The 20,380-nt window shown below is 34.2% G+C and overlaps 1 protein-coding gene and 1 long non-coding RNA gene across 2 annotated transcripts in view; one reads left to right on the plus strand and one right to left on the minus strand.

Annotated features, from left to right (window-relative positions):
• The window catches only part of LOC140595939 (uncharacterized), a 99,032-nt gene that overhangs the window by 19,194 nt on the left and 59,458 nt on the right, over window positions 1-20,380 (plus strand). The window lies entirely within an intron of this gene.
• The window catches only part of PNPT1 (polyribonucleotide nucleotidyltransferase 1), a 42,365-nt gene that overhangs the window by 8,699 nt on the left and 13,286 nt on the right, over window positions 1-20,380 (minus strand). The window contains exons 9-19 of the mRNA XM_025992677.2: window positions 17,414-17,600; window positions 16,466-16,517; window positions 15,825-15,882; window positions 14,292-14,388; window positions 13,706-13,808; window positions 9,673-9,743; window positions 7,903-7,939; window positions 5,712-5,778; window positions 5,540-5,629; window positions 4,510-4,563; window positions 595-701 (exon numbers count right to left, since the gene is read on the minus strand). Coding sequence (XP_025848462.1) covers window positions 595-701; window positions 4,510-4,563; window positions 5,540-5,629; window positions 5,712-5,778; window positions 7,903-7,939; window positions 9,673-9,743; window positions 13,706-13,808; window positions 14,292-14,388; window positions 15,825-15,882; window positions 16,466-16,517; window positions 17,414-17,600 — 923 coding nt within the window. The remainder of the gene's footprint in view (window positions 1-594; window positions 702-4,509; window positions 4,564-5,539; window positions 5,630-5,711; window positions 5,779-7,902; window positions 7,940-9,672; window positions 9,744-13,705; window positions 13,809-14,291; window positions 14,389-15,824; window positions 15,883-16,465; window positions 16,518-17,413; window positions 17,601-20,380) is intronic.

Here is a 20,380-nt window from a genome sequence, read left to right on the forward strand (position 1 = left end):
TGTGGGATTCGATCCCGGGTCTCCAGGATCGCGCCCTGAGCCAAAGGCAGGCGCCAAACCGCTGCGCCACCCAGGGATCCCACTACTGCTTCTAATTTGAGTCTTTTTAATAAAGTTAGAACTGTTTCATCAGAAAAATCACTTGAGGACCCCTGGGTGGCTCAGTGGTTGAGCATTTGCCTTCAGCTCAGGGTGTGATCCCCAGGTCCTGGAATGGAGTCCTGCATCAAGCTCCCCGCAGGGAGCCTGCCTCTCCCTCTCTCTCTGTTTCTCTCATGAATAAATAAAATCTTTAAGAAAAAAGAAAACTCACTTTAAGATCATGTTGGTACCTGATAAAATGCTATTTCATTTATAATCACCCTAAAGTGAGCTATTATGGATATTTATACTGTAACATATATATATATATTATACTCATATCCTATAAAATCCAAAGCATATTAATATGCAGAGGAGGAAAGAAAGAACAAGGACCTCTATTTCCAAGTACTATTATTATTCTAGGCATACAATGCTTATAAAATATGTACAATGCTTATAAAATATGTATCATCTTCACCATTGAATATTTGAAGACATGGATATACTTGCCAGAATATCTGTCAGCAAACGATAATCTTCTATTTCACCCTTATCGGGATTGCTTTTGGTGACCAATCCTATTGCCACACCTGCGACAGCAGATGAAATTGGAACTCCTATAATTGAGAAAAAGAGCTTGTATGTAATGTGTACATCAGCCTAACACATATTTATCATTCTGATATTTATTTTAATGTAAGTAGATGGTGTTTTAAATTTGACAGTCAGAACTAAGCTGGAAAGGTCATCTGACTACCTCATTTCTTGTTAAGCATATGATAAAAGCCTCTTAAAACAATTGTAAACAGGTAATCACTGTTCTCACAAAAACTTCTATAAAAATAGCAAACTTAACTCTTAATGGAATCCATTTGTCTTTTGCTTTTGGTATGTTTATCTTCTTGTTTTGAAAAGTAACCATGTTATCCGGTAAATCCTTCCAGCCTGAACCCCTCAGTTCACCTTTCCATGAAAGCCACCAGCAGGGTGTTTTAGAGTATCCTCCCAGAAAATTTCTGTGCCCAAATATGAATCAAAGTGTAATCTTTTATTTTCTTTACTTATGGAAGCATAGTGAATGCACCACTATTCTGCACCTTGCTTTTTTTCACTTACTGACATACCTTAGATATTGACACATAATGCAACAAAGTTCCACCTTATTCTTTTGAATGGCTGCTTAGTACTCCCTGCATGGATTTATAAACCACAGGACAGAAGTGAGATTACTGAGTCAGGGTGTGTGGGTTTACATTTATTATAAATCTGCAAACTGCCTTTACAATATAGCATCTTATTTTTTTAACAGTATTTGAGGGTGCCTGCTGTTCTACTTTGTTAATTCCTATCAAATCTTTGGACCTTTGCTCATGTAGAGGGTAAAAATGGTAGCTTATTATTTTTTATTTTTTATGAATGAGGTTAAACTATTTTTAATGTTGGTAAACCATTTGTTCATTTGTTTATTTAAGTAGGGTCTAAGCCAAATGTGAAGTCCAGTTCAGGGCTTAGACTCACAACCCAAGCTACGATCGAGTTGGATGCTTAACCAACTGAGCCACCTAGGTGCCCCTTCTATTTCTTTATCTGTGAATTGCTTGTTCATGACCTTCAACCATTTTCCTACTTGGTTGTTAGTCTTTTTCTTTTTTCTTTTCTTTTTTCTTTAGTTAGTCTTTTTCTTAATGATTCATAAAAGCTCTTTCAATATGGGCAGTATATCATTGTTAAATATAAATATAGATTATTAAAGGAAATATATTATTTCCTAGTCAGTTGACTTTGTTTATTGTGATTTATTTTCCTGTACAGAATTTTAACTTATATGCAATCATGGTTCCTGGATTTTGCTTAGAAGTGTTTTTCTGGGACACCTGGGTGGCCTAGCGGTTGAGCATCTGCCTTTGGCTCAGGGTGTGATCCTGGAGTTTCAGGATCGAGTCCCACATGGGGCTTCCTACATGGAGCCTGATTCTCCCTCTACTTTGTCTCTGCCTCTCTTTCTGTCTTTCATGAAGAAATAAATAAAATCTTTAAAAGAAAAAAAAAATTTTTTCCTATTTAAGATTTTGGTAGAATCTTCCATGTTTCAGTTTTTTACAAAACATTTAAGTTTTTATCACTTGGAACTTACAGTTAAAAAGGAGTGTGGCAGGGGATCTCATTTCATATTCTCTAAGCAATCTCACTATCACCATTATTTTTAACCATAACCAATAATGTTGATTACCTAAAAATCTTTCTCTTCTATTTGTGTTTGCTAAGCCCTAGATTTGTATAGCCAATCTGCCTATTAGGTATTTTTAGCTAAATGTCCCCCAAACACCTTATATATGCACATATATTCAAAATGTAATCACATCCAATAAATCCCTTCTGTTTTGCCTTTCTTATCTTGGTTGAATGTAAAACTAAGATACTCATGCCAGAATCAATACTTCTTTCCTCATTTCTTATAAAGTCACAAAGATCTGACAGTTTATCCTTTAAATTTTTTTAGAAAGTTGACCTTTCCCCTAAATACTGAAACATCCATTGCTACTCCTTTGGTCCAAGTCCACATTATTTCTTGCTCTGACAACATTCTTCCTATCTGGTTTCCCCAATTTTATTCTCTCCCCCAAGTTTCCATTTCCTCCCACTTCATCCTTCTAGGTCTATCACCTAAGCTGGGAAAAACTACCAAAAAGAAAAAAAAAATCGGATTCAAGTCAGCCATCCCTCTACATCATATTCTCCTGAATTCCCCATTATCTGCTTTCAAAGAAATTTTTATACATGTTCTATGGTCAAAAATGTTTGAGAGGGATACCTGAGTGGCTCAGCAGTTCAGGGTGTGATCTTGGGCCCCTGGAAATGAGCCCCAAATTGGGCTCCCTGCCTCCCTTTATGTCTCTGCCTTTCTCTCTACGTCTCTCATGAATGAATAAATGAAACTCTTAAAAAAAAAAGTTTGGGAAATAGTACATATCCTGTTCCTAGAGATTGAGAATTCACATCAGTGTATTAAAGTTTATTTAACTCACATTACATAAATCTGCCTAACCCTGCTCAAATGTAATTTAGAACAGAATTTTTTTTCATGGTATACAATAATCAATATCCAGCAGGAACAATATCCAGTTCATAGAATATTGAGTTGCAAAATACTACCTTCAAGTTCAAAATTCTTAGCATAACAATGGCCTTTATTTATTTATTTTTTTTATTCATGAGAGACAGAGAGAGAGGCAGAGGAAGAAGCAGGCTCCATGCAGGGAGTCCGATGTGGGACTTGATCCCAGAACTCCAGGATTACACCCTGGGCCGAAGGCAGGTACTCAACTGCTGAGCCACCCAGGCATCCCAACAATGACCTTTAAAGTCTGGACCCAATTCATTACTTAATTTTTTCAAATACATTTCAGAAACACACAATACTGCTTCGTAACTTTGCACATGTTGTTCCTTTCACATTAAATACAGGCCCAGATCTTAATCAACCTTTAGAACCAGATAAAATGTAGCTGTCTCTATAAAGCTAATTATCTTCAATCAAATTCTTCATCCATATCATACATATGGTGCTTTTACCTATGACCTGTTTTCTGCGTTACAAATGTGTGAATTTAGAGGGAGCTCCTTACAAAGCCTCTCGAGTATCTTTAGGTTCTTTTTTTCTTTCTTCTTGGACAGCATCATTGGTGAGATACAGAAATTATTTTCAGAACCTCTTATGTTGACTCTTTTTCCCTTTTGGTGTTTTAAACCTAGAGATTATACTGAACCTCTTATGCTCTTCCTAAAATTCTATGTACCATTTCTATGGGTGGTATTGTTCTTCTCATGGCTTGCATACATTGACTGGAAGATTACATGTACTTTCCTTTATGAGTCCTAAATACTTCTGCTTGCTGATCCAAACTTCGTTGGTTTAGAATCAACTGCAGAGCTCTTTACCTTTTGGAAGGCGAGAAAGCTCACTGGATCACCAAGCAAGTTAATAGTTCTGCCTTTTTGCTACAGATAAGAATTCTAGTAGATACTCTGTACAAAAAAAAAAAAAAAAAGATACTCTGTACAGTTGAAGCTGTACTTTGTTTTTAACTATCTTGGTCTGAACTGGTTTGGTAATTTGTAATCTGACTTCTCCAAGTCTAACCAAAATCCAATTTTAAAGAGATCTTATATTTTATATTAATCAAATACAGTGGGCAGCCCCAGTGGCGCAGAGGTTTAGCGCCGCCTGCAGCCTGGGGTGTGATCCTGGAGGCCCAGGATCGAGACCCACGTCGGGCTCCCTGCATGGAGCCTGCTTCTCCCTCTGCCTGTGTCTCTGCCTCTCTCTCTCTCTCTCTCTCTGTCTCTATGAATAAATAAATAAAAATCTTTAAAAAAAAAATCAAATACAGTTAAAGCATTAGTTTTGAGACATAATTCTTTTACCTGCATCCATTAATGCTAAACTTCCACCACATGCAGATGCCATTGAAGATGATCCTATAGAAGCAAAAATACCTGCTTTAATAATATACTGACTTTTTTTAATGTAGACAATTGTTACTATTATTTCCTTATAAATATTTAGTATTCTTTCCTTCTTTCTTTTTAAAAGCAATTAAGACAAGCTCTGCTAAACCACAAACTACAGGACTACACAGTCCAGTACGACACTCATTACATTCATTATGTACATGTAGCTACTAAATTTAAATTAATTGAAATAAATTCAGTCCCTTAACTGCATAGCACAGAGATAACTTCATCATCACATAAAGTTCTATTGGACAGCAGTGTTATAGATTCTAAGAAACCTCCCAGCAAAACCACCATGCCTCTTTTGTTGCTTAATCAGAAGGCAGTTTAAGATACAGATTCTGGCTCTCTCATGGACCCTAAGTTACAGCCTAGTCATACCAGGTAGAGAACAGAAAATCTCTAGTTTAAATTCAGATGGTTTTTGTATTGTTCTTTTTCAATACCTATGATTACCTGATCGACGTCTGCTACATCTTTGAGATCTCTGTGAGCTTTCTGTCTCTAATGGCCATACCTTGCCTTGACTCGGGTACTTAATTTTAAGTACTCGAGTACTTAGTATGATCTTTTAGCTCAGCCTCTCTCCCTGTGCTATCTACTTATGTCTGTGATACATGATAGTTGTCCCCTGCCTAATGGATCACTCTCTTTTGTCCCTTTCTCTCTCTAAGCTGGCCTTGCTCTATGGTTTGTTTCTAAAAATAAATAAATAACCCCAACTGGATCTGTTATAACAGATACATGAAGAGAAATACTTGTTATATTGGGCTCAAAAAACCTCATTAGTTAAGAACAGAGATTTATACAATATATGATTAACTAGCACATATCATGGACTTGGGCACTGTGATAATAAGCATAATATAACATTAGTTATAAAAAGTTAAGAATATAATGGAATTCTGGTCTTCTTGAGTAGAGGAAAACTTTATTTTACCATTTGACTCTAGGACTTCAGATGTTACTCTTATGGTGAAAGGAAAATCCTTGGGGATAACAGGATACAAAGCTTTCTCAGCAAGAGCACCTAAGTTAGAATAAAAAATAATAAACATAAATGTACTGAGTCTTTGTAAGAATACCATGTAAGTCTATAAATTTATACTCACCATGTCCAAGTTCTCTTCTATTCACACCAGTGACTTTGCCAATTTCATTAGTGGCATAAGGAGGAAACTTAAAAACAAAAACAGATACATAAACAACTGACAAGGAAAGATATCTAAGATATAGTACCAAAATAATAAGAGAAGTTACAAAATAGAATCCCACTTTTTTTTAAAGTTCATTTGTATACACAGAAAATGTCTGGCTATCTGAAATATACACCAAATTACTAAAAGTAGCTATTTCTAGTGTGTATGTGAACCAGAGTGGGAAGTAAATGGTTACGGGGATCTATAACATAATTTCTATAGTGTTTAAATTATTAATGATGATAAAAGACTGTATTTTTATAAGAAAAATATATACAGATTTAAAAAGAAATGTGCAAAAATAAAAATAAAAATAAAAAAAATAAAAAGAAATGTGCATTGAGAAAACAGATCTTTTCCAGTAAGGGTTTTTAGTCAGAGGTTGCAAACTATTTTATTTGACCAATATAGTGTCTCAAAGGAATATGATTATTTGCAATCATTTAAAATATTGGGAAATGCCCCATAAAATTTAGAAGTCTAGTTTCTTTAACAAAATTATTTATTTTAAATATTTTATTTATTTATTCATGAGAGACACAGAGAGAGAGAGAGAGACAGACAGACAGACATAGGCAGAGAGAGAAGCAGGCTCCATGCAGGGAGCCTGATGTGGGACTCGTTCCTGATGTGGGACTTGATCCTGGCACTCCAGGGATCACACCCTGGGCTGAAGGCAGGCACTAAATCACTGAGCCACCCAATGATCTCCCAACAAAATATTTTTTAAAAGGAGTAATGGTACGTGAATTCTGATCAAGCCTCTGGATCTAGCAGTCAATTTTCAGGAGTTATAAAGACAGAAACTTGTTGGATTCCATCATGAGTATGTAATCAGCAACATCCAGATTGCAGGGAACTCTACAGTCAAATGGCTCTGGGAGTTTAACAGACAGATTGAAAAGAAAACATATTGGAGGTGAAGCCTATAGATTAAAAGATTTACAGAAATGTCAAATTTTTAAAAAATGGATAAGACTTAGTGTCTAGGGATGTATACTAGAAAAGCAAGGAAGTTAATTACTATAAAATTTAAGATAGTATTTACTTTCAGGGAAAGTAGAGTGTTGAGGCTAGGATGAAAAGCATGGAGGAGCTTCAGAGATGACTAGGAACATTTCTATTCTGATTTGGGTGGTGGTTATCAAGGGTCTCTGCCTTATAAAAAGTCATTATGCCATCCTTTGTTTTATATCATTTCAGTTTTACTTTATAATAAAATGTTTTTAAATGTTTTAAATGTTTTTAAACAATGAAATGATATAGCAATACAGCCCATATCCTTTTACTACCCCTCCTTCATTTCTGTTCCCTGTAATAAGCTAGAGCTGCATTTTTCACAGCTGCCCTTTTTAAAGACTGCCATGTGCTATGCAGCTCAGGACAAAGTATATGCTTTACTCCATTGTAATTCCTCTCTGCCTTCTGTAGCATCTGATTATATCCACAACAGGATATAAGGGACTCAAAACCTGTGAAAATCTCCAGGTTTCTGGATATTCTCTAGTAATCACTGTCTACATGAGATGTTCTCAATTAAGTATAGCAGGTTCAACAAAACTGAGATGTTGGCATTCTAGACAGCCACCAATGGTCACTCAAAAGTGAAGTGACTTGCTACTTTTACAACTAGTCTCCCAGCATATATGCTCCAAATACTAAAATTAAAGTGTTTATGTCATATCTAGTCCCTTAGGATTTAGCTATAAATCAAGTCAATCCAAATGAGTAAAAACATGAACATTTAAGAACTAAAGGGAGGAGGTGATTTGTCATTTGAAGTATTTGAAAAGCCCCACTTTTGTTGACACGTGAATGGGGACAACTTTTTTGACTAAAATAAAACTGTCTACTTTTATGTATGATTCAGAACATCAAGTTATTGATTAAAAACTGTAACTTATCTCTAAATTCTCTTCTGCATGCAATAAAAGAACAATGCCCAAATCTACCTTAACAGATATGTAAGACCAGCATAATAAAATGTTAATAGTAGAACCTAGGTAGTGAGTGGGTATATAGGTATTCACTCTTAAGTTCTTTCGGATTTGCTATAGCCTGGAAATTTTTCATAATAAAATATTGGGGATAAAATTCACCTTACCTCATAGTGCAGCATGAAATTTTTATCTTTTATTCCACTACGAACAAAAAGCATAAAATTAAAAACATCATATAGATACAAGTATTCTATTTGTATAGTAAGACTTTAGACATTTACTTTTAAGCATCAGTAACTACTGAATCTTAAATTATAAACACATTAGTTAAATCTCAGAATTAGGATCTTTCTCCCAGTCAATATGTGAAGTGAAGATCAGTAACTGAAGTGATATAGGGGAAAGCAACCGGGAGATCAGACAGGGAAGATTTTTTTCATTTTGAAATGAAAAATGTTATGATTATACCCAGAACAACGGAGAAAATAAGTATGAGAGGAAACACAATTCCTGGAAGCAGGAAACCAGATTTATATTTAAATGAGGTATATACAGGGTCTTAGCACAATTAGTGTCCCCTTTGGGTGGGTGTAATTACAAAAGGCAGTTCTCTGTGCAGAGGATTGAAAAATCCTAGGTTAGGGCCAAATCTGCATAACCATAAACCACAGTCTTGGGAAGAGAAATCGAACACCTGATTCCTGAAGACTATAGGAATAACAGATTTTGGGGGCTAGAGAGGATACAGATCATTAGCCCGGCACCTGTATTTTACAAGATGAAGAAACCAAAGGCCAGCATGACTGGCATGTGCCCTTTTATTTACATAGGTTGCAGACCTAAGACTAGAACATAAAGAGGTGCTCTGGCCAACCTCAGTGCTCTTATGAAACTGTATTGCCTCTTTGAAGAGAAAGGAGTCAAAGTGAGCAAAGGAAGGGCAACCAAGTTTGGGCTCAGATGGGAATTTAAAAGAGAAAGTGTAAGAGCTCCCTCCAAAAGAATTATGATTACATTAATAATCTTGCCTTATACACACAGTTGCATTGTCAATTTTATCAGATATGTGAAAAACAATTAGTGGCGCTATCCTGAAGATGCTGGGGGTTATCCTCATTAGTGAGGCAGTAGGAAGAGGGAGGCTGAGACTTGTGTCTTCTGAGACCCTTACCAAGGGAAACGGAAGCAACCCTATTAGGCACTGAGCAAAGAAAAGAACTGTGGCTGTGAGTACCAGGATTCTGATGCCGTGGTGCTGGTGAGGACTGTAACATAGATTCTCATCATCTGCAATCCATCAGTAAGATTTTACTGCTGGCTTTCTAGGAACAGAGGAGGAGAACCAAGTATTTCTGAATACAAATTCCAGTGTGGCTTGGATTAGGTAAGGCTTTTTTTTTTTTTTTTTTTAAACTTATTAACATCCTCCAGATTCTTTTCAGCAACTGCGACTCTTGTGTATTTATTTGCTCTCATTTATTATAGAACAACCTATCCATATCTGTCCTGAGGAACGGTTCTAGAGACAGAGACTAAACTGAATATAACCATGTTAAAAATACCTTAAAAATCATTATTATATAAACAAAAATACAGAGATAATATGTTTAAAAATATAGTACATGAGCTTCAATTGTATATTGGAACTTCATAACTTTATTTTTTTTATGATAGTCACACATACACAGAGAGAGAGAGAGAGAGAGAGAGAGAGAGGTAGAGACACAGGCAGAGGGAGAAGCAGGCTCCATGCACCAGAAGCCCGATGTGGGACTCGATCCCGGGTCTCCAGGATCGTGCCCTGGGCCAAAGGCAGGCGCTAAACTGCTGCGCCACCCAGGGATCCCGAAACTTCATAACTTACTTTAAAACATATCAACCATGTTTTAGGACATACCAACATACTTTATAACTTACTAAAAAACATAACTTACTTTATGGCTGTTACAATTCGGTCAGACTTTATACTGGATTCTAATGAATCAAATGTAACAGTACAAAACACCTAAAATTAGAAGAAAAAAAAATCTCAGGCTTTAGTTTACTAACAATGAAGAGGAAAACTAGAAATATTTCAAGAACCCAATTAGCTATTAAAGAAATGTGATAAGTAAATTCTATACCAAAGCTTGCCATGCTACTTAATACAGTAAACATTCATTCTATAAATATGAAAGTTATGTGTAAATCTCAATAATCCAAAGGTCTAACATCACAGACTATGTATGTAAAGCACTGTACTAGAAGTGCTGGGGGAGGACAGGAAGAGGAAGGTATATTTGTAAAACTTGACTATAAAGGAAGCCTCAATAAAGGTCCAGCCAGGGAGGGTAAAATAAAGTAAGACGAAACCAGAGGGAGACAAACCATAAGAGACTTTTAACTATAGGGAACAAACAGGGTTGCTGTTTATTAGGTGATGAGCATAAAGGAGGGCATATAATGTAATGAGCACTAGGTGTTACATCCGACTGATGAATTACTGAACTCTACCTGTGAAACTAATAATACACTACATGTTAAGTCATTGAATTTAAATAAAATAAAATTTAAAGAAAATAAGTAAAGGTCCAGGCAATAAAACTGCCTACTTAAAAAAAATCCAATCTTCTTTGGAAGGACATAGTATAATCTAAACTCTACAATGCATCATTCACAACATCCAGGATACAACCTACAGAAAAATAGGAAATGGTAACCATTCTTAAGAGAAAAGATAATGAGGACAATGCCCCGAGCTAATTCAGATATTGGATTAACAGACAAGGATTTTCTGTAGCTCTTATACTCAACGATATAAAGAAAAACAAATGGAACTTCTAAAACTGAAAGACACATTATCTTATGATGGAAAGAAGATGCCAAGAATCCATGGACATGGAGATGGATTAATAGAAATTGCCAAATCTAAAGAACAAAGAAGAAGGGTATAGGGTAGGGAGGACATATCCTCAGGGACCTGTGGGGACAATTTCAAAAAGACTAACATATATACTTAAAATCCCATAAGGAAAGATTAAGAGAGAATAAGGTAGAAAAAATATTTGAAGAAATTATGGCTGAAATCTTGGGATTTCAAATTATGGGACACCTGGGTGGGCTCAGCAGTTAAGCATCTGCCTTTGGCTCAGAGCGTGATCCCAGGATCTGGGATCGAGTCCCCCACTGGGCTTCCTGTAAGGAGCCTGCTTCTACCTCTGCCTATGTATCTCATGAATAAATAAATAAATATGAAAAAAAAATTATGGCTGAAATCCCTAGTTTGACAAAAGGCACAAATGTACAGGTTTAAGCTCAGAAAACCCTTAGCATGATAAACACAAAGAAAACTACACTTTTCAGTTATATTGTTGAAAACCAAGACACAAAGAAAATCTGGAAAGCACCCAGATGAAGACAATAAATAGTATACAGAGAACAATGATTTGAATGCATCCTGACCTTTTATTACGGGGGGAAAAACAACAGAAGAACATTTTTTTAATAGTGCTAAAAGAAAAAAGCATCAGTCCAGAATCTAAATCTTGCAAAAAACATTCTTCGTATATAACGGCAAAATAAAGACTTCTTTAGGTAAATGAAATACAAGAAATTGTTGTCAGAAGGTCCACAGGACAATAGTAAAAGAGTCTTGTCAGATGAAAGGGAAAAATGCTATATGGAAACATGGATCTTCAGGAAGAAATACAAAGTATCAGAAATTATAAATACAAAAAAAGAAAAAAGAAATTTTAAATAACGTAGGTCAATAAAGAAGATATTTTCCCTCTTAATTTCTGAAAATGAGTAATTGTTTAATATACAAGTTTTAACATTGCCTTGTGGAGTTTATCATATGTAGATGTAACTTCTAAAACAACTAAAGCATAATGTGTGAAGTAGTACAGAATTAACTCTAAAATGAAAAGTTAAGGAGATATATACTGTATTCTCTATACTAACCACTAAAAAAATAATGCAAAGGTATAGCTAAAAAATAGACATATTACAATTGAATTAAAAAAAATATTTGGTTAATCCAAAAAGAAGGCAAAATAGAAAAAAATAAAAAAACGTGCAGCCCCAGTGGCTCAGCAGTTTAGTGCCACCTTGATCCTGGAGACCCGGGATGTAGTCCCATGTTGGGCCTCCTGCACGGAGCCTGCTTCTCCCTCTGCCTGTGTCCCTGCCTCTCTCTGTGTGTGTCTTTCATGGGGCAAACAAAAATAAATAATAAAATGCTAAATACAATCACATTAGTAATTAAATAGAACATTAATGGACTAAACACTCTTAAAAGGCTGAGACTGTCAGAATAGCTAACAGAAGTATGCAGGATATCTTAATGGAGTTATTTTTAAAATTTATTAAAAAGCATAAAAGAAAACCTGAATCAAGAGTGAGACTATTTACTGAAAAGATTGTATGTAATTAAATTGTAAAAATATAATTTCTCTCTCAAACTAATTTATAAATTCAGTGCAACAGCAATCTAAACTCAAGAAAGATTTTTTCCCCCAAAACTTGATATAATACTAAAATTCAAATGAAGGAACAAATGTACCAGAATAGCTAAGACAATTTTGAGGGGAAGGGGAGAATAAAAAGGGAAGATTTGCTTCTCATATATTAATACATACCACCCAAACCATAATAGCTAAAACACTGTGATACTGGCCCAAGAAATTCACAGAACAAGGAAGAGAATATCATTCAAAAATGTATTTATAAACTGAATATCATAAATCAACATTATAAGTCAACAGGAAAAATGAATTATTAGTGAATGTGCTGTAAAATTCGCTCACTCTGGAAGTTTCCACCTCACTTCCAAAATAGACTAATGGTTTAAATTTGACAGCTACAACTAGAAAGTTAATAGAAAACCTAGGTGCATAATTTTGTGACTTTGGGAAAAGGAAAGATTTCTTAAATAAGACAAAACAAAATCACAAAATAAAAAAGGGAAGGATTAACTATTTCAAAACTAAAGATTTCAGGTTCATTCTAGACGAAGAGTAGGTTACCACAAGCAAAGTTAAAAGGCTTACAATAAGGAGGAAGATAATATATTCAAATTCTGGTTACTGAAAAGGATTCATATTTAAAACACATAAATTGCTTAAAAATAGGAAGAAGAAAGGCTATAACCAGATAATTCACAAAACAGCAAACCTGAACCAGGGCCACCATACTGCTCAAGTTCAAGGACACTATCTATGTGACAAGAGTGTGCTGGAGGGCGTCCTGGAGCCACACTGATTGGCTATTATATAAAGAGACACTCAGCCTCACAGGGAAATACAAACAAAAAGGCAAGGACATACCACTTGGTACCAATTTGATAGGCAAAATTAAAGTAGTAACTAATAATAAGAAAAAGGAGGAGGGATACAGCAAATACCATACACAAAATAATGGATACGCATATATGTTAAATACAAGGATCCTATGTAAAGGAAAAGAACAGGACTGAGGTATAGGCTGAATAGAGAAAACAGATGAAGGCCCTGAATAGATAAAAAATGACAATATGTTATAAACTGAAGAGTATGAGTGACTCAATTTTGTGCATCAAGATTAAAAGAAAAACTTGATAAAGATACCAAGTAATTCTAGAAAATGCAAACCAATGTATAGTGGTGACAAAAGCAAATCAACAATTGCCAAAGGAAGGGGAGGGGAGTAGGAAGAAAGGATGATAGAGAGGCAGGAGGAAACTTTTGGGAGTGATTGGTATGTTCATTATTTTGACTTTGGTGACAGTTTCCCAGTTGTATACATGTGAAAACCTATTAAACATACACTTTAAATATGTGCAGTTTCTTGGATGGCAATTATACCTCAAATAAGCTGTTAAAAATATTTTTTAAAAATCAGGTATTACTACATGCCATGATAAAAATCTAGAGTGCCTATATAACTTCTTTTAGATCTAATTAAGTAATCTGTAATCAGCAAATAATTATAGCTTTTTACATATATTACCTGTGTTTGTCCCCTCTGAAATAATGCTGATCCATGAAGAGTTTTAAACAAATCTACCTCACAATTTATATTCCTAAGTGAAGTCAAATCTCGACCATCGCACCTATAGTAACAAAGGAAAGATGTAAAGCAGTATTCAAAACCAGAAATATCACCTATGATCTCTTATTCCTACCAAGAAGTTCTCAAGCCCAGTTGTGTATCATATCACCCATGGAACTTTAAGAACTTTTAAAAATAATTCAGGTACCCAGAGTCCCACCCTAATCCCACTGTATCAAATCTCAGGTTGTGACCCATACACTTGTACAGTTAAAAAAGTTCTGCAGGCAATTCTGACCTGCATTCAGGGTTGTGAAGCACTGCTCTACACATAAGTCCCACAGAGAATAAGTCAAACACATCCACACACTCTTCAACACTGATTTATAATTCTTTAATGTTCACTTGAAAAAAACAGTTCCTTCCTTTGAGCAAGTTGCCACTTTATTTTATTTTATTTTATTTATTTATTTATTAAGTTGCCACTTTCAAGGCAACTTACAGAGAGACATACTTTAATTCCATCAAAAAAGGATATATTTACCTTTTGTATTCATTCAAAATAATACTTCTAAAAACCTCCTTTGCAACAACATTGAAGGATTCTATTATTTCATATGTATCAGCCTCTGGAAATTTTTCTATAGAAAGAAAGAAACCAAACAAAGGTTTTCTCTTTTTGGAAAATAAGGATTTCAATTCATAGTATCAAATCAGTTAACTGTGGGAGTAAACCAGGGAAATTGATGCTGAACATTTCGTCCTCTAGCAAACAAAATAGATAAATCAAATGTTCTCAAGTAGGAGGGACACAGTATTATACCTCAAATGTATTTTTACTGAGAACTTAATTTGCTTTTTACCAGAACAATAATGCTTTGTAATTAGCTCTCTATTGTAGAGAGACTAACAAATCCAGCTGTATTATGAAAAGGTCTGAATGACCCTTTTAAGATTAAGAATAATCACCTTCAATGTTTTACCTTAGGAACTTTTATCATAGTCTGCAAATAGAGAAATAATTTTTTTATACATTACAAATTCCTACTGTTTGCCTATTTAGTTAACATTTATCAAATTCTTTCATGACCCATGTACTATACCATGTTTTAAATGCCTTTAATCTAACAATTTATGAAGTATATTATTATCACCATTCTAAAGAAGAAAAAACAGGCTTTTACAAAGTAAATTGCCAGAGAGATGCCTAAGTGGCTCAGTGGTTGAGCATCTACCTTTGGCTCAGGTCGTGATCCTGGTATCTTAAGATAGGAGAGAGGTTATTTACCCACCAGCAGAATTAACAAGAATTGAATGTCATGTTTAGTACATGGTCATTGATAGTCACATAATAATTTCTAGAGAGCAAAATTCTCTAAAATCTAAATTTTACAAATCCACATATTAATAACACCATCAGTCAACAATTTTTGAACAGTTGGTATGTGACAGACACAAAAGCAAATGACTAACCTATTTAATTACCACAAACCAGATATTTTCAGTATTAAAATTTCACAGATTAAGAGTTTGAGAATTTTAAAGATTATTTTTCAGATTTTCAAATGACATGATACAAAGTTTCCACTGTAGATTATAAGAACCTGATCCAGAAAAGACTGGTGCCAGCATTTCCTGGTGCTCACTCTCTATCAGATGTAGTGCTGAACACATTCAGATTAAAGATTTTATTTATTTTTGAGAGTGTGAGCGCACATGTGTGCACATGAGTGCAGGGGAGAGATGGAGGGATAGGGAGAGAATCTTAAGCAAACTTGGAGCTTCATAACCCTAAGATCATGACCTCAGGTAAAATCAAGAGTTGGATACTTAACTGAATGAGCCACTGAGGTGCCCGTCACAGAAGTTAATTTAACAGTAACCTTGGGATGCATCATTATCACAAGTTTGCCAAAGATAAAACTAAGGAATAATGAAAATAACTGATTCTCTGAGGTCTTAACAACTGTTAAAATCAGTTTTACAAATTATTTACAATGTAAAACATTGTTTTACAAATGTTAAAAATCTATTTTTCCCTTTAAATATTTTTTTAAATTAATAAAACAAAGTTTACCTTTGAGTTGTTCCTCTGTATCTAACCTTATCTTGTTAATAGCTTCATCTCTAGAAATCTAAAAGAGAGCTGAGGTTCAGTATACATGGCAATATTTAACATTTCTATTTTTATATTATTAGTCAATTAACACATTGTAACAGTACTCAGATTTCTCTGGTAGTATTCTTTATTTTTTTATTTTTATTTATTTATTTTTTTTAATTATTTTTTTTTATTATTTTTTTTTTATGATAGTCACACAGAGAGAGAGAGAGGCAGAGACACAGGCAGAGTGAGAAGCAGGCTCCATGCACTGGGAGCCCGACGTGGGACTCGATCCCGGGTCTCTAGGATCGTGCCCTGGGCCAAAGGCAGGCGCCAAACCGGTGCGCCACCCAGGGATCCCCTCTGGTAGTATTCTTTAAAAGATTAGAGCTGGTTATTGATTTACAAGAAATATTACCTGTTTAATTCATTCAAATATATTTACACACTTCCCTAAAACTTGCATTAGTCAACAAAAGAAGAACGGAGAAGCAAATATAGGCTTCTATTTAGCTTTCTGTTTAGAGATTTTTAATAAAAATTCATAAATCATGTGAATTATGACAAAAAAGAATTCCCAGAACAATTATATGACAAAATTCAGGTATACCTACTTTATCATGTTCATAATCAGTAAAAACTGCATAGAGTCTTTCCATCGTGAGTCTATTTTAAGCACAAAATAAATGTCAGCATAATAATATTAACAGTCTAATAATACTATTATAAATAAAACTGCAATATTTAATAGTAAGCTAAAATATTTAATAGGCACTTCATAAAGAATTAAAAATATGTACTTATTGTTCTCTAACACAGCTAATCACAATATACCACACAAATTTCTTTCTCCCCATCTGTCAGGGAAATCACTTACACATGGTACTTACTATATATGCCCTCCTTTCTTAATTGTTCAATTTATTTCACCTTTGATTTTTTTTTTTTTTTTTACACACAAACTTTCTCTCCCCATTCTTTTTTAACTTCATTTTTCTATTCTATCCATTTTGGCTGTTACTGCAGGCAACTGCTTTGTTAGGGACAGTTCATATCTCTAGTCTCTGACTGATAGATTTAAGACTAATATGAAGGGAAATACTAACTTTTTCAATTTATTTGAAATAAAATGAAGTATTTTTCTGGTGATTTCATTCATATTTACTGAGTGCATGCCTATGTACTGGCACTATTGTAAGTACTGAGTATATAGAGGTGGTTATACTTGATTTCAAGAACCTCAACAATTTCCTTAGATATTCAAATATACTTTGTTCTTTTATCCTTCTTTGGCATAGAGAGATAGGCAGATTATCTGAATCTTAACCAATAAACTCACTCCCTCTTTCATTTGAGATTCAAACTTGGGCCCTTGAAGTGGGAACTGACTTTATCCTTTTTAAAGCATTAGGCTCATATTTATTATGGTGCTCACTTTTAACATAGAAAAAGGTGTCCTATAAGAAGTAATGCACAGACTATGCTTCCATGGTAAGCTTTTTTTCAGAGAGGAAATTAAATTGGTAACAACTTCAAATTTTCTTTTGTATAGATATTCTTACTTATGAATGTGTTCCACAATCTCTGGTGAAGGGGTAAATAACTTCTGAGGTGTCCTCTTGGTAACACCAATTTCTTTTACCAACTGCTGGATGCCCTGAATTATTTGTTGGGTATATTTTACCCCTACTTTAATAGCATGGCAAAAGTCCTGTTGTAAAATGTTCTCCGCAGAGGCTTCCATCATCACTATTTAAAGGGGAGAAAAAAAAGATTGCCATTGAACCTTTTACCAGTATAGCATTTTTAAGCATCATGACATAAATACTACAGATCAGTTTTACTTCTTATTATTTTTTTTTAGTTTTACTTATTAATGGTATATCTACCTTTTTAATTTCTTTACTTAGAATCAACATACTTCCAAAACGTAAACAGCAATAAATGAATAAAGAAACCTTAATATTTGAAATTAGGTTTATAAGTTTCTTGAATTTATTAAGGGATTTACTTAATCCCTTAATAATTAATTTAATAAGGGATTTCTCATTAAATAATGAAACAAACTGCATCCTTATAATTCACGTATCATAAAATTCCACCTTTAAAGCATAAAGCTGCATTTATTTTTAATATGTATTTAAATTGAAATTTTTAAAATAACAGCACAGTAGGAATCCAACAAATGTTTTCTGTTTAACAATTATTTGATGTGTCCTCCTTCTTAATTCTGTCATTTTCACATTGTCAAATGCTTGCACAGGTGAGGGGAAATCTTTTGCAGTGATACTGTCTCAAGTAAGCCAACTAGAGAAGCATAGCTATTATTAAAAGGCTGCTTTTAAGGTTTTGTAATAGTAAAAACAATCCTATGTAAAGCAGGAGAGTTCCAAGAAGCACTTCTAGCATGATATCCAATAAAATCTGTCTTCAGGTTTGGCTTTAGTTTCTGTCAGGCTGATAGACTCCTGATTACTCATGTGTCATTTCTGGCACTCCTCAATTTGCACAAAGATTGTGTAATCTGTTTAATCACATAGTGTTGTCATTAAGATTATCTAAATCATCATATGTAAAGCTTCTAGGTATAATCTAGATTGAAAAAAAAAATCTTATGTGCTTTTTGTATTGTATAGTGTGTTGGAATTCCAACAGTTAAAGCCAACCTGTGAAACTAAAACAAAAGATCTAACATTTATGTCATCTGAGTTCCAGAAAGAGAGGATAAAGATGGCAGGCTGAAAAGTACTGGAAAAATAATAGCTGAAAACTCCCCAAATTTGGCAGAGACATAAATGTACAGATTCAAAAAGCTGAGTAAATCCTATATAGGGTAACCCAAAGAAACACATATCCTAATTAAATTTCTGAAAACCAAAGAAAAAAAAAATCTTGAAACCAACCAGAGAAAAAAAACACCTTACCTATATGGGCAAAGCAACTAAAATAAGATTTATCATTAGAAACCATAGAGGCCAGAAGGGAGTGGCAAAATATTTTTTAGGTGCTGAAAGAAAAGAACTGCCAACCCAAAATCCTATACCTAGTGAAAATGTTTAGGGAATGAAGGAATGAATATTTAGGAATGAAGGAATTTAGGAAGAAGGAATTCTCCTCAGATGAAGGATAACAGTGGCAGACCTACTGTCAAAGAATGGCTAAAGGAAGTTCTTTGAACAGAAACAAGAAAGAAAGAAACCATGGAATATCAGGAAGGAAAAGTACCTTAATATTAAGCAAAAATGGAGGTCAATACAATATACTTTCCTTCTCCTCTTGAGTTTTCTAAATTATGTTTGATGACTGAAGCAAAAGCAAGAATTATAATAAGGCCTGTTGTGGTCCTAAATGTAGAGGAATATTAAAATGATTATATTACAAATGGGGAGGATAAGGCACAATAAGGTTTCAATATTTCACTTGAGGTGTAAAGCAGCTTTCTGACACAACGTTACTGAGATGGTTATATTATTCTCATTAGTATTCCCATGACATTCTTTTTGCAGAATTAAACTTAACTGAAGATTTTTAAAAATGCCTTTGACATATGTAAATTATACCTCAGTAAGTTGACTTAAAAGAGAATAAGGAAGAAATAATATGGTAAAAAAAACTTAATATTCCTCAGACTTTGTTGCTTTCCCTTCTTCAAAACAATTCATTTTTTAAAAAAATATTTAAGAAAATTCCTTATAGTTTTGTGTCTATAGACCTGTGCTGTCCAATATGGCAATTACTAGCTCCATATGGTTACTTGCATTTAAATAAATTAAAATTATGTAAAATTAAAAATTCAGTTCCTAAGCTACTCTCACCACATTTCAAGTACTCAGTAGCCACATATTCAGATATAAAACATTTACTTCATAGCAGGGTTCTACTGGACAGCGCTGTATTACAGACTAAAAACTTACACTAAAAAAGGTTGTCTAAATGATTGGTCTAAACTGTTAACCATTTCAGTAGTTGATTAGAGAGTTTTGAGATTAGTTGAAAACTATGAATTCTAGATACAAATTTATCTTAAAAATTGTTACTGGTATACTTTTTCCTAAATTTTATCCTAGCATACATAGAAAGATGAGTGATTATTTAGTGTACCAGTTAAAAGCAAGCAGAATGTGCAGAATGATGGCTGCTGAAGTTATCTAGCAGCCAAGAGCACAAAGAAAAAAATTATTCTTGCCCTATAAGGTCATACTTTAAAGATTTATATTACTAAATATTTTAACAATGGAATGGCAGCAATTACTTTTCTGTATTTTTGTATCCCAGAAGTTCCATGATGATGTTATGGGACTTGGGCCCAATAACTTTAACAAATGGACATGAAGTCAAATGTATATTTGGTGCACTGTTATGAAAGCAGAGAACTAGCTGAATATCTTCATGAAGACATAAAAAAGGAGCTGGTAATCTCTGAAACCAGTCTCTATCGGTTGCCTCTGAATCACTCTCAACCTTCTCCTAGTTACTCAAAACAACCTTCTGATGCCTTGTGCAGTCTCTAGAGTCTAATTCGTCCATCT

The sequence above is a fragment of the Vulpes vulpes genome, chromosome 16 (assembly GCF_048418805.1).
Source record: "Vulpes vulpes isolate BD-2025 chromosome 16, VulVul3, whole genome shotgun sequence".
In the NCBI taxonomy this organism is placed as follows: Eukaryota; Metazoa; Chordata; class Mammalia; order Carnivora; family Canidae; genus Vulpes; species Vulpes vulpes.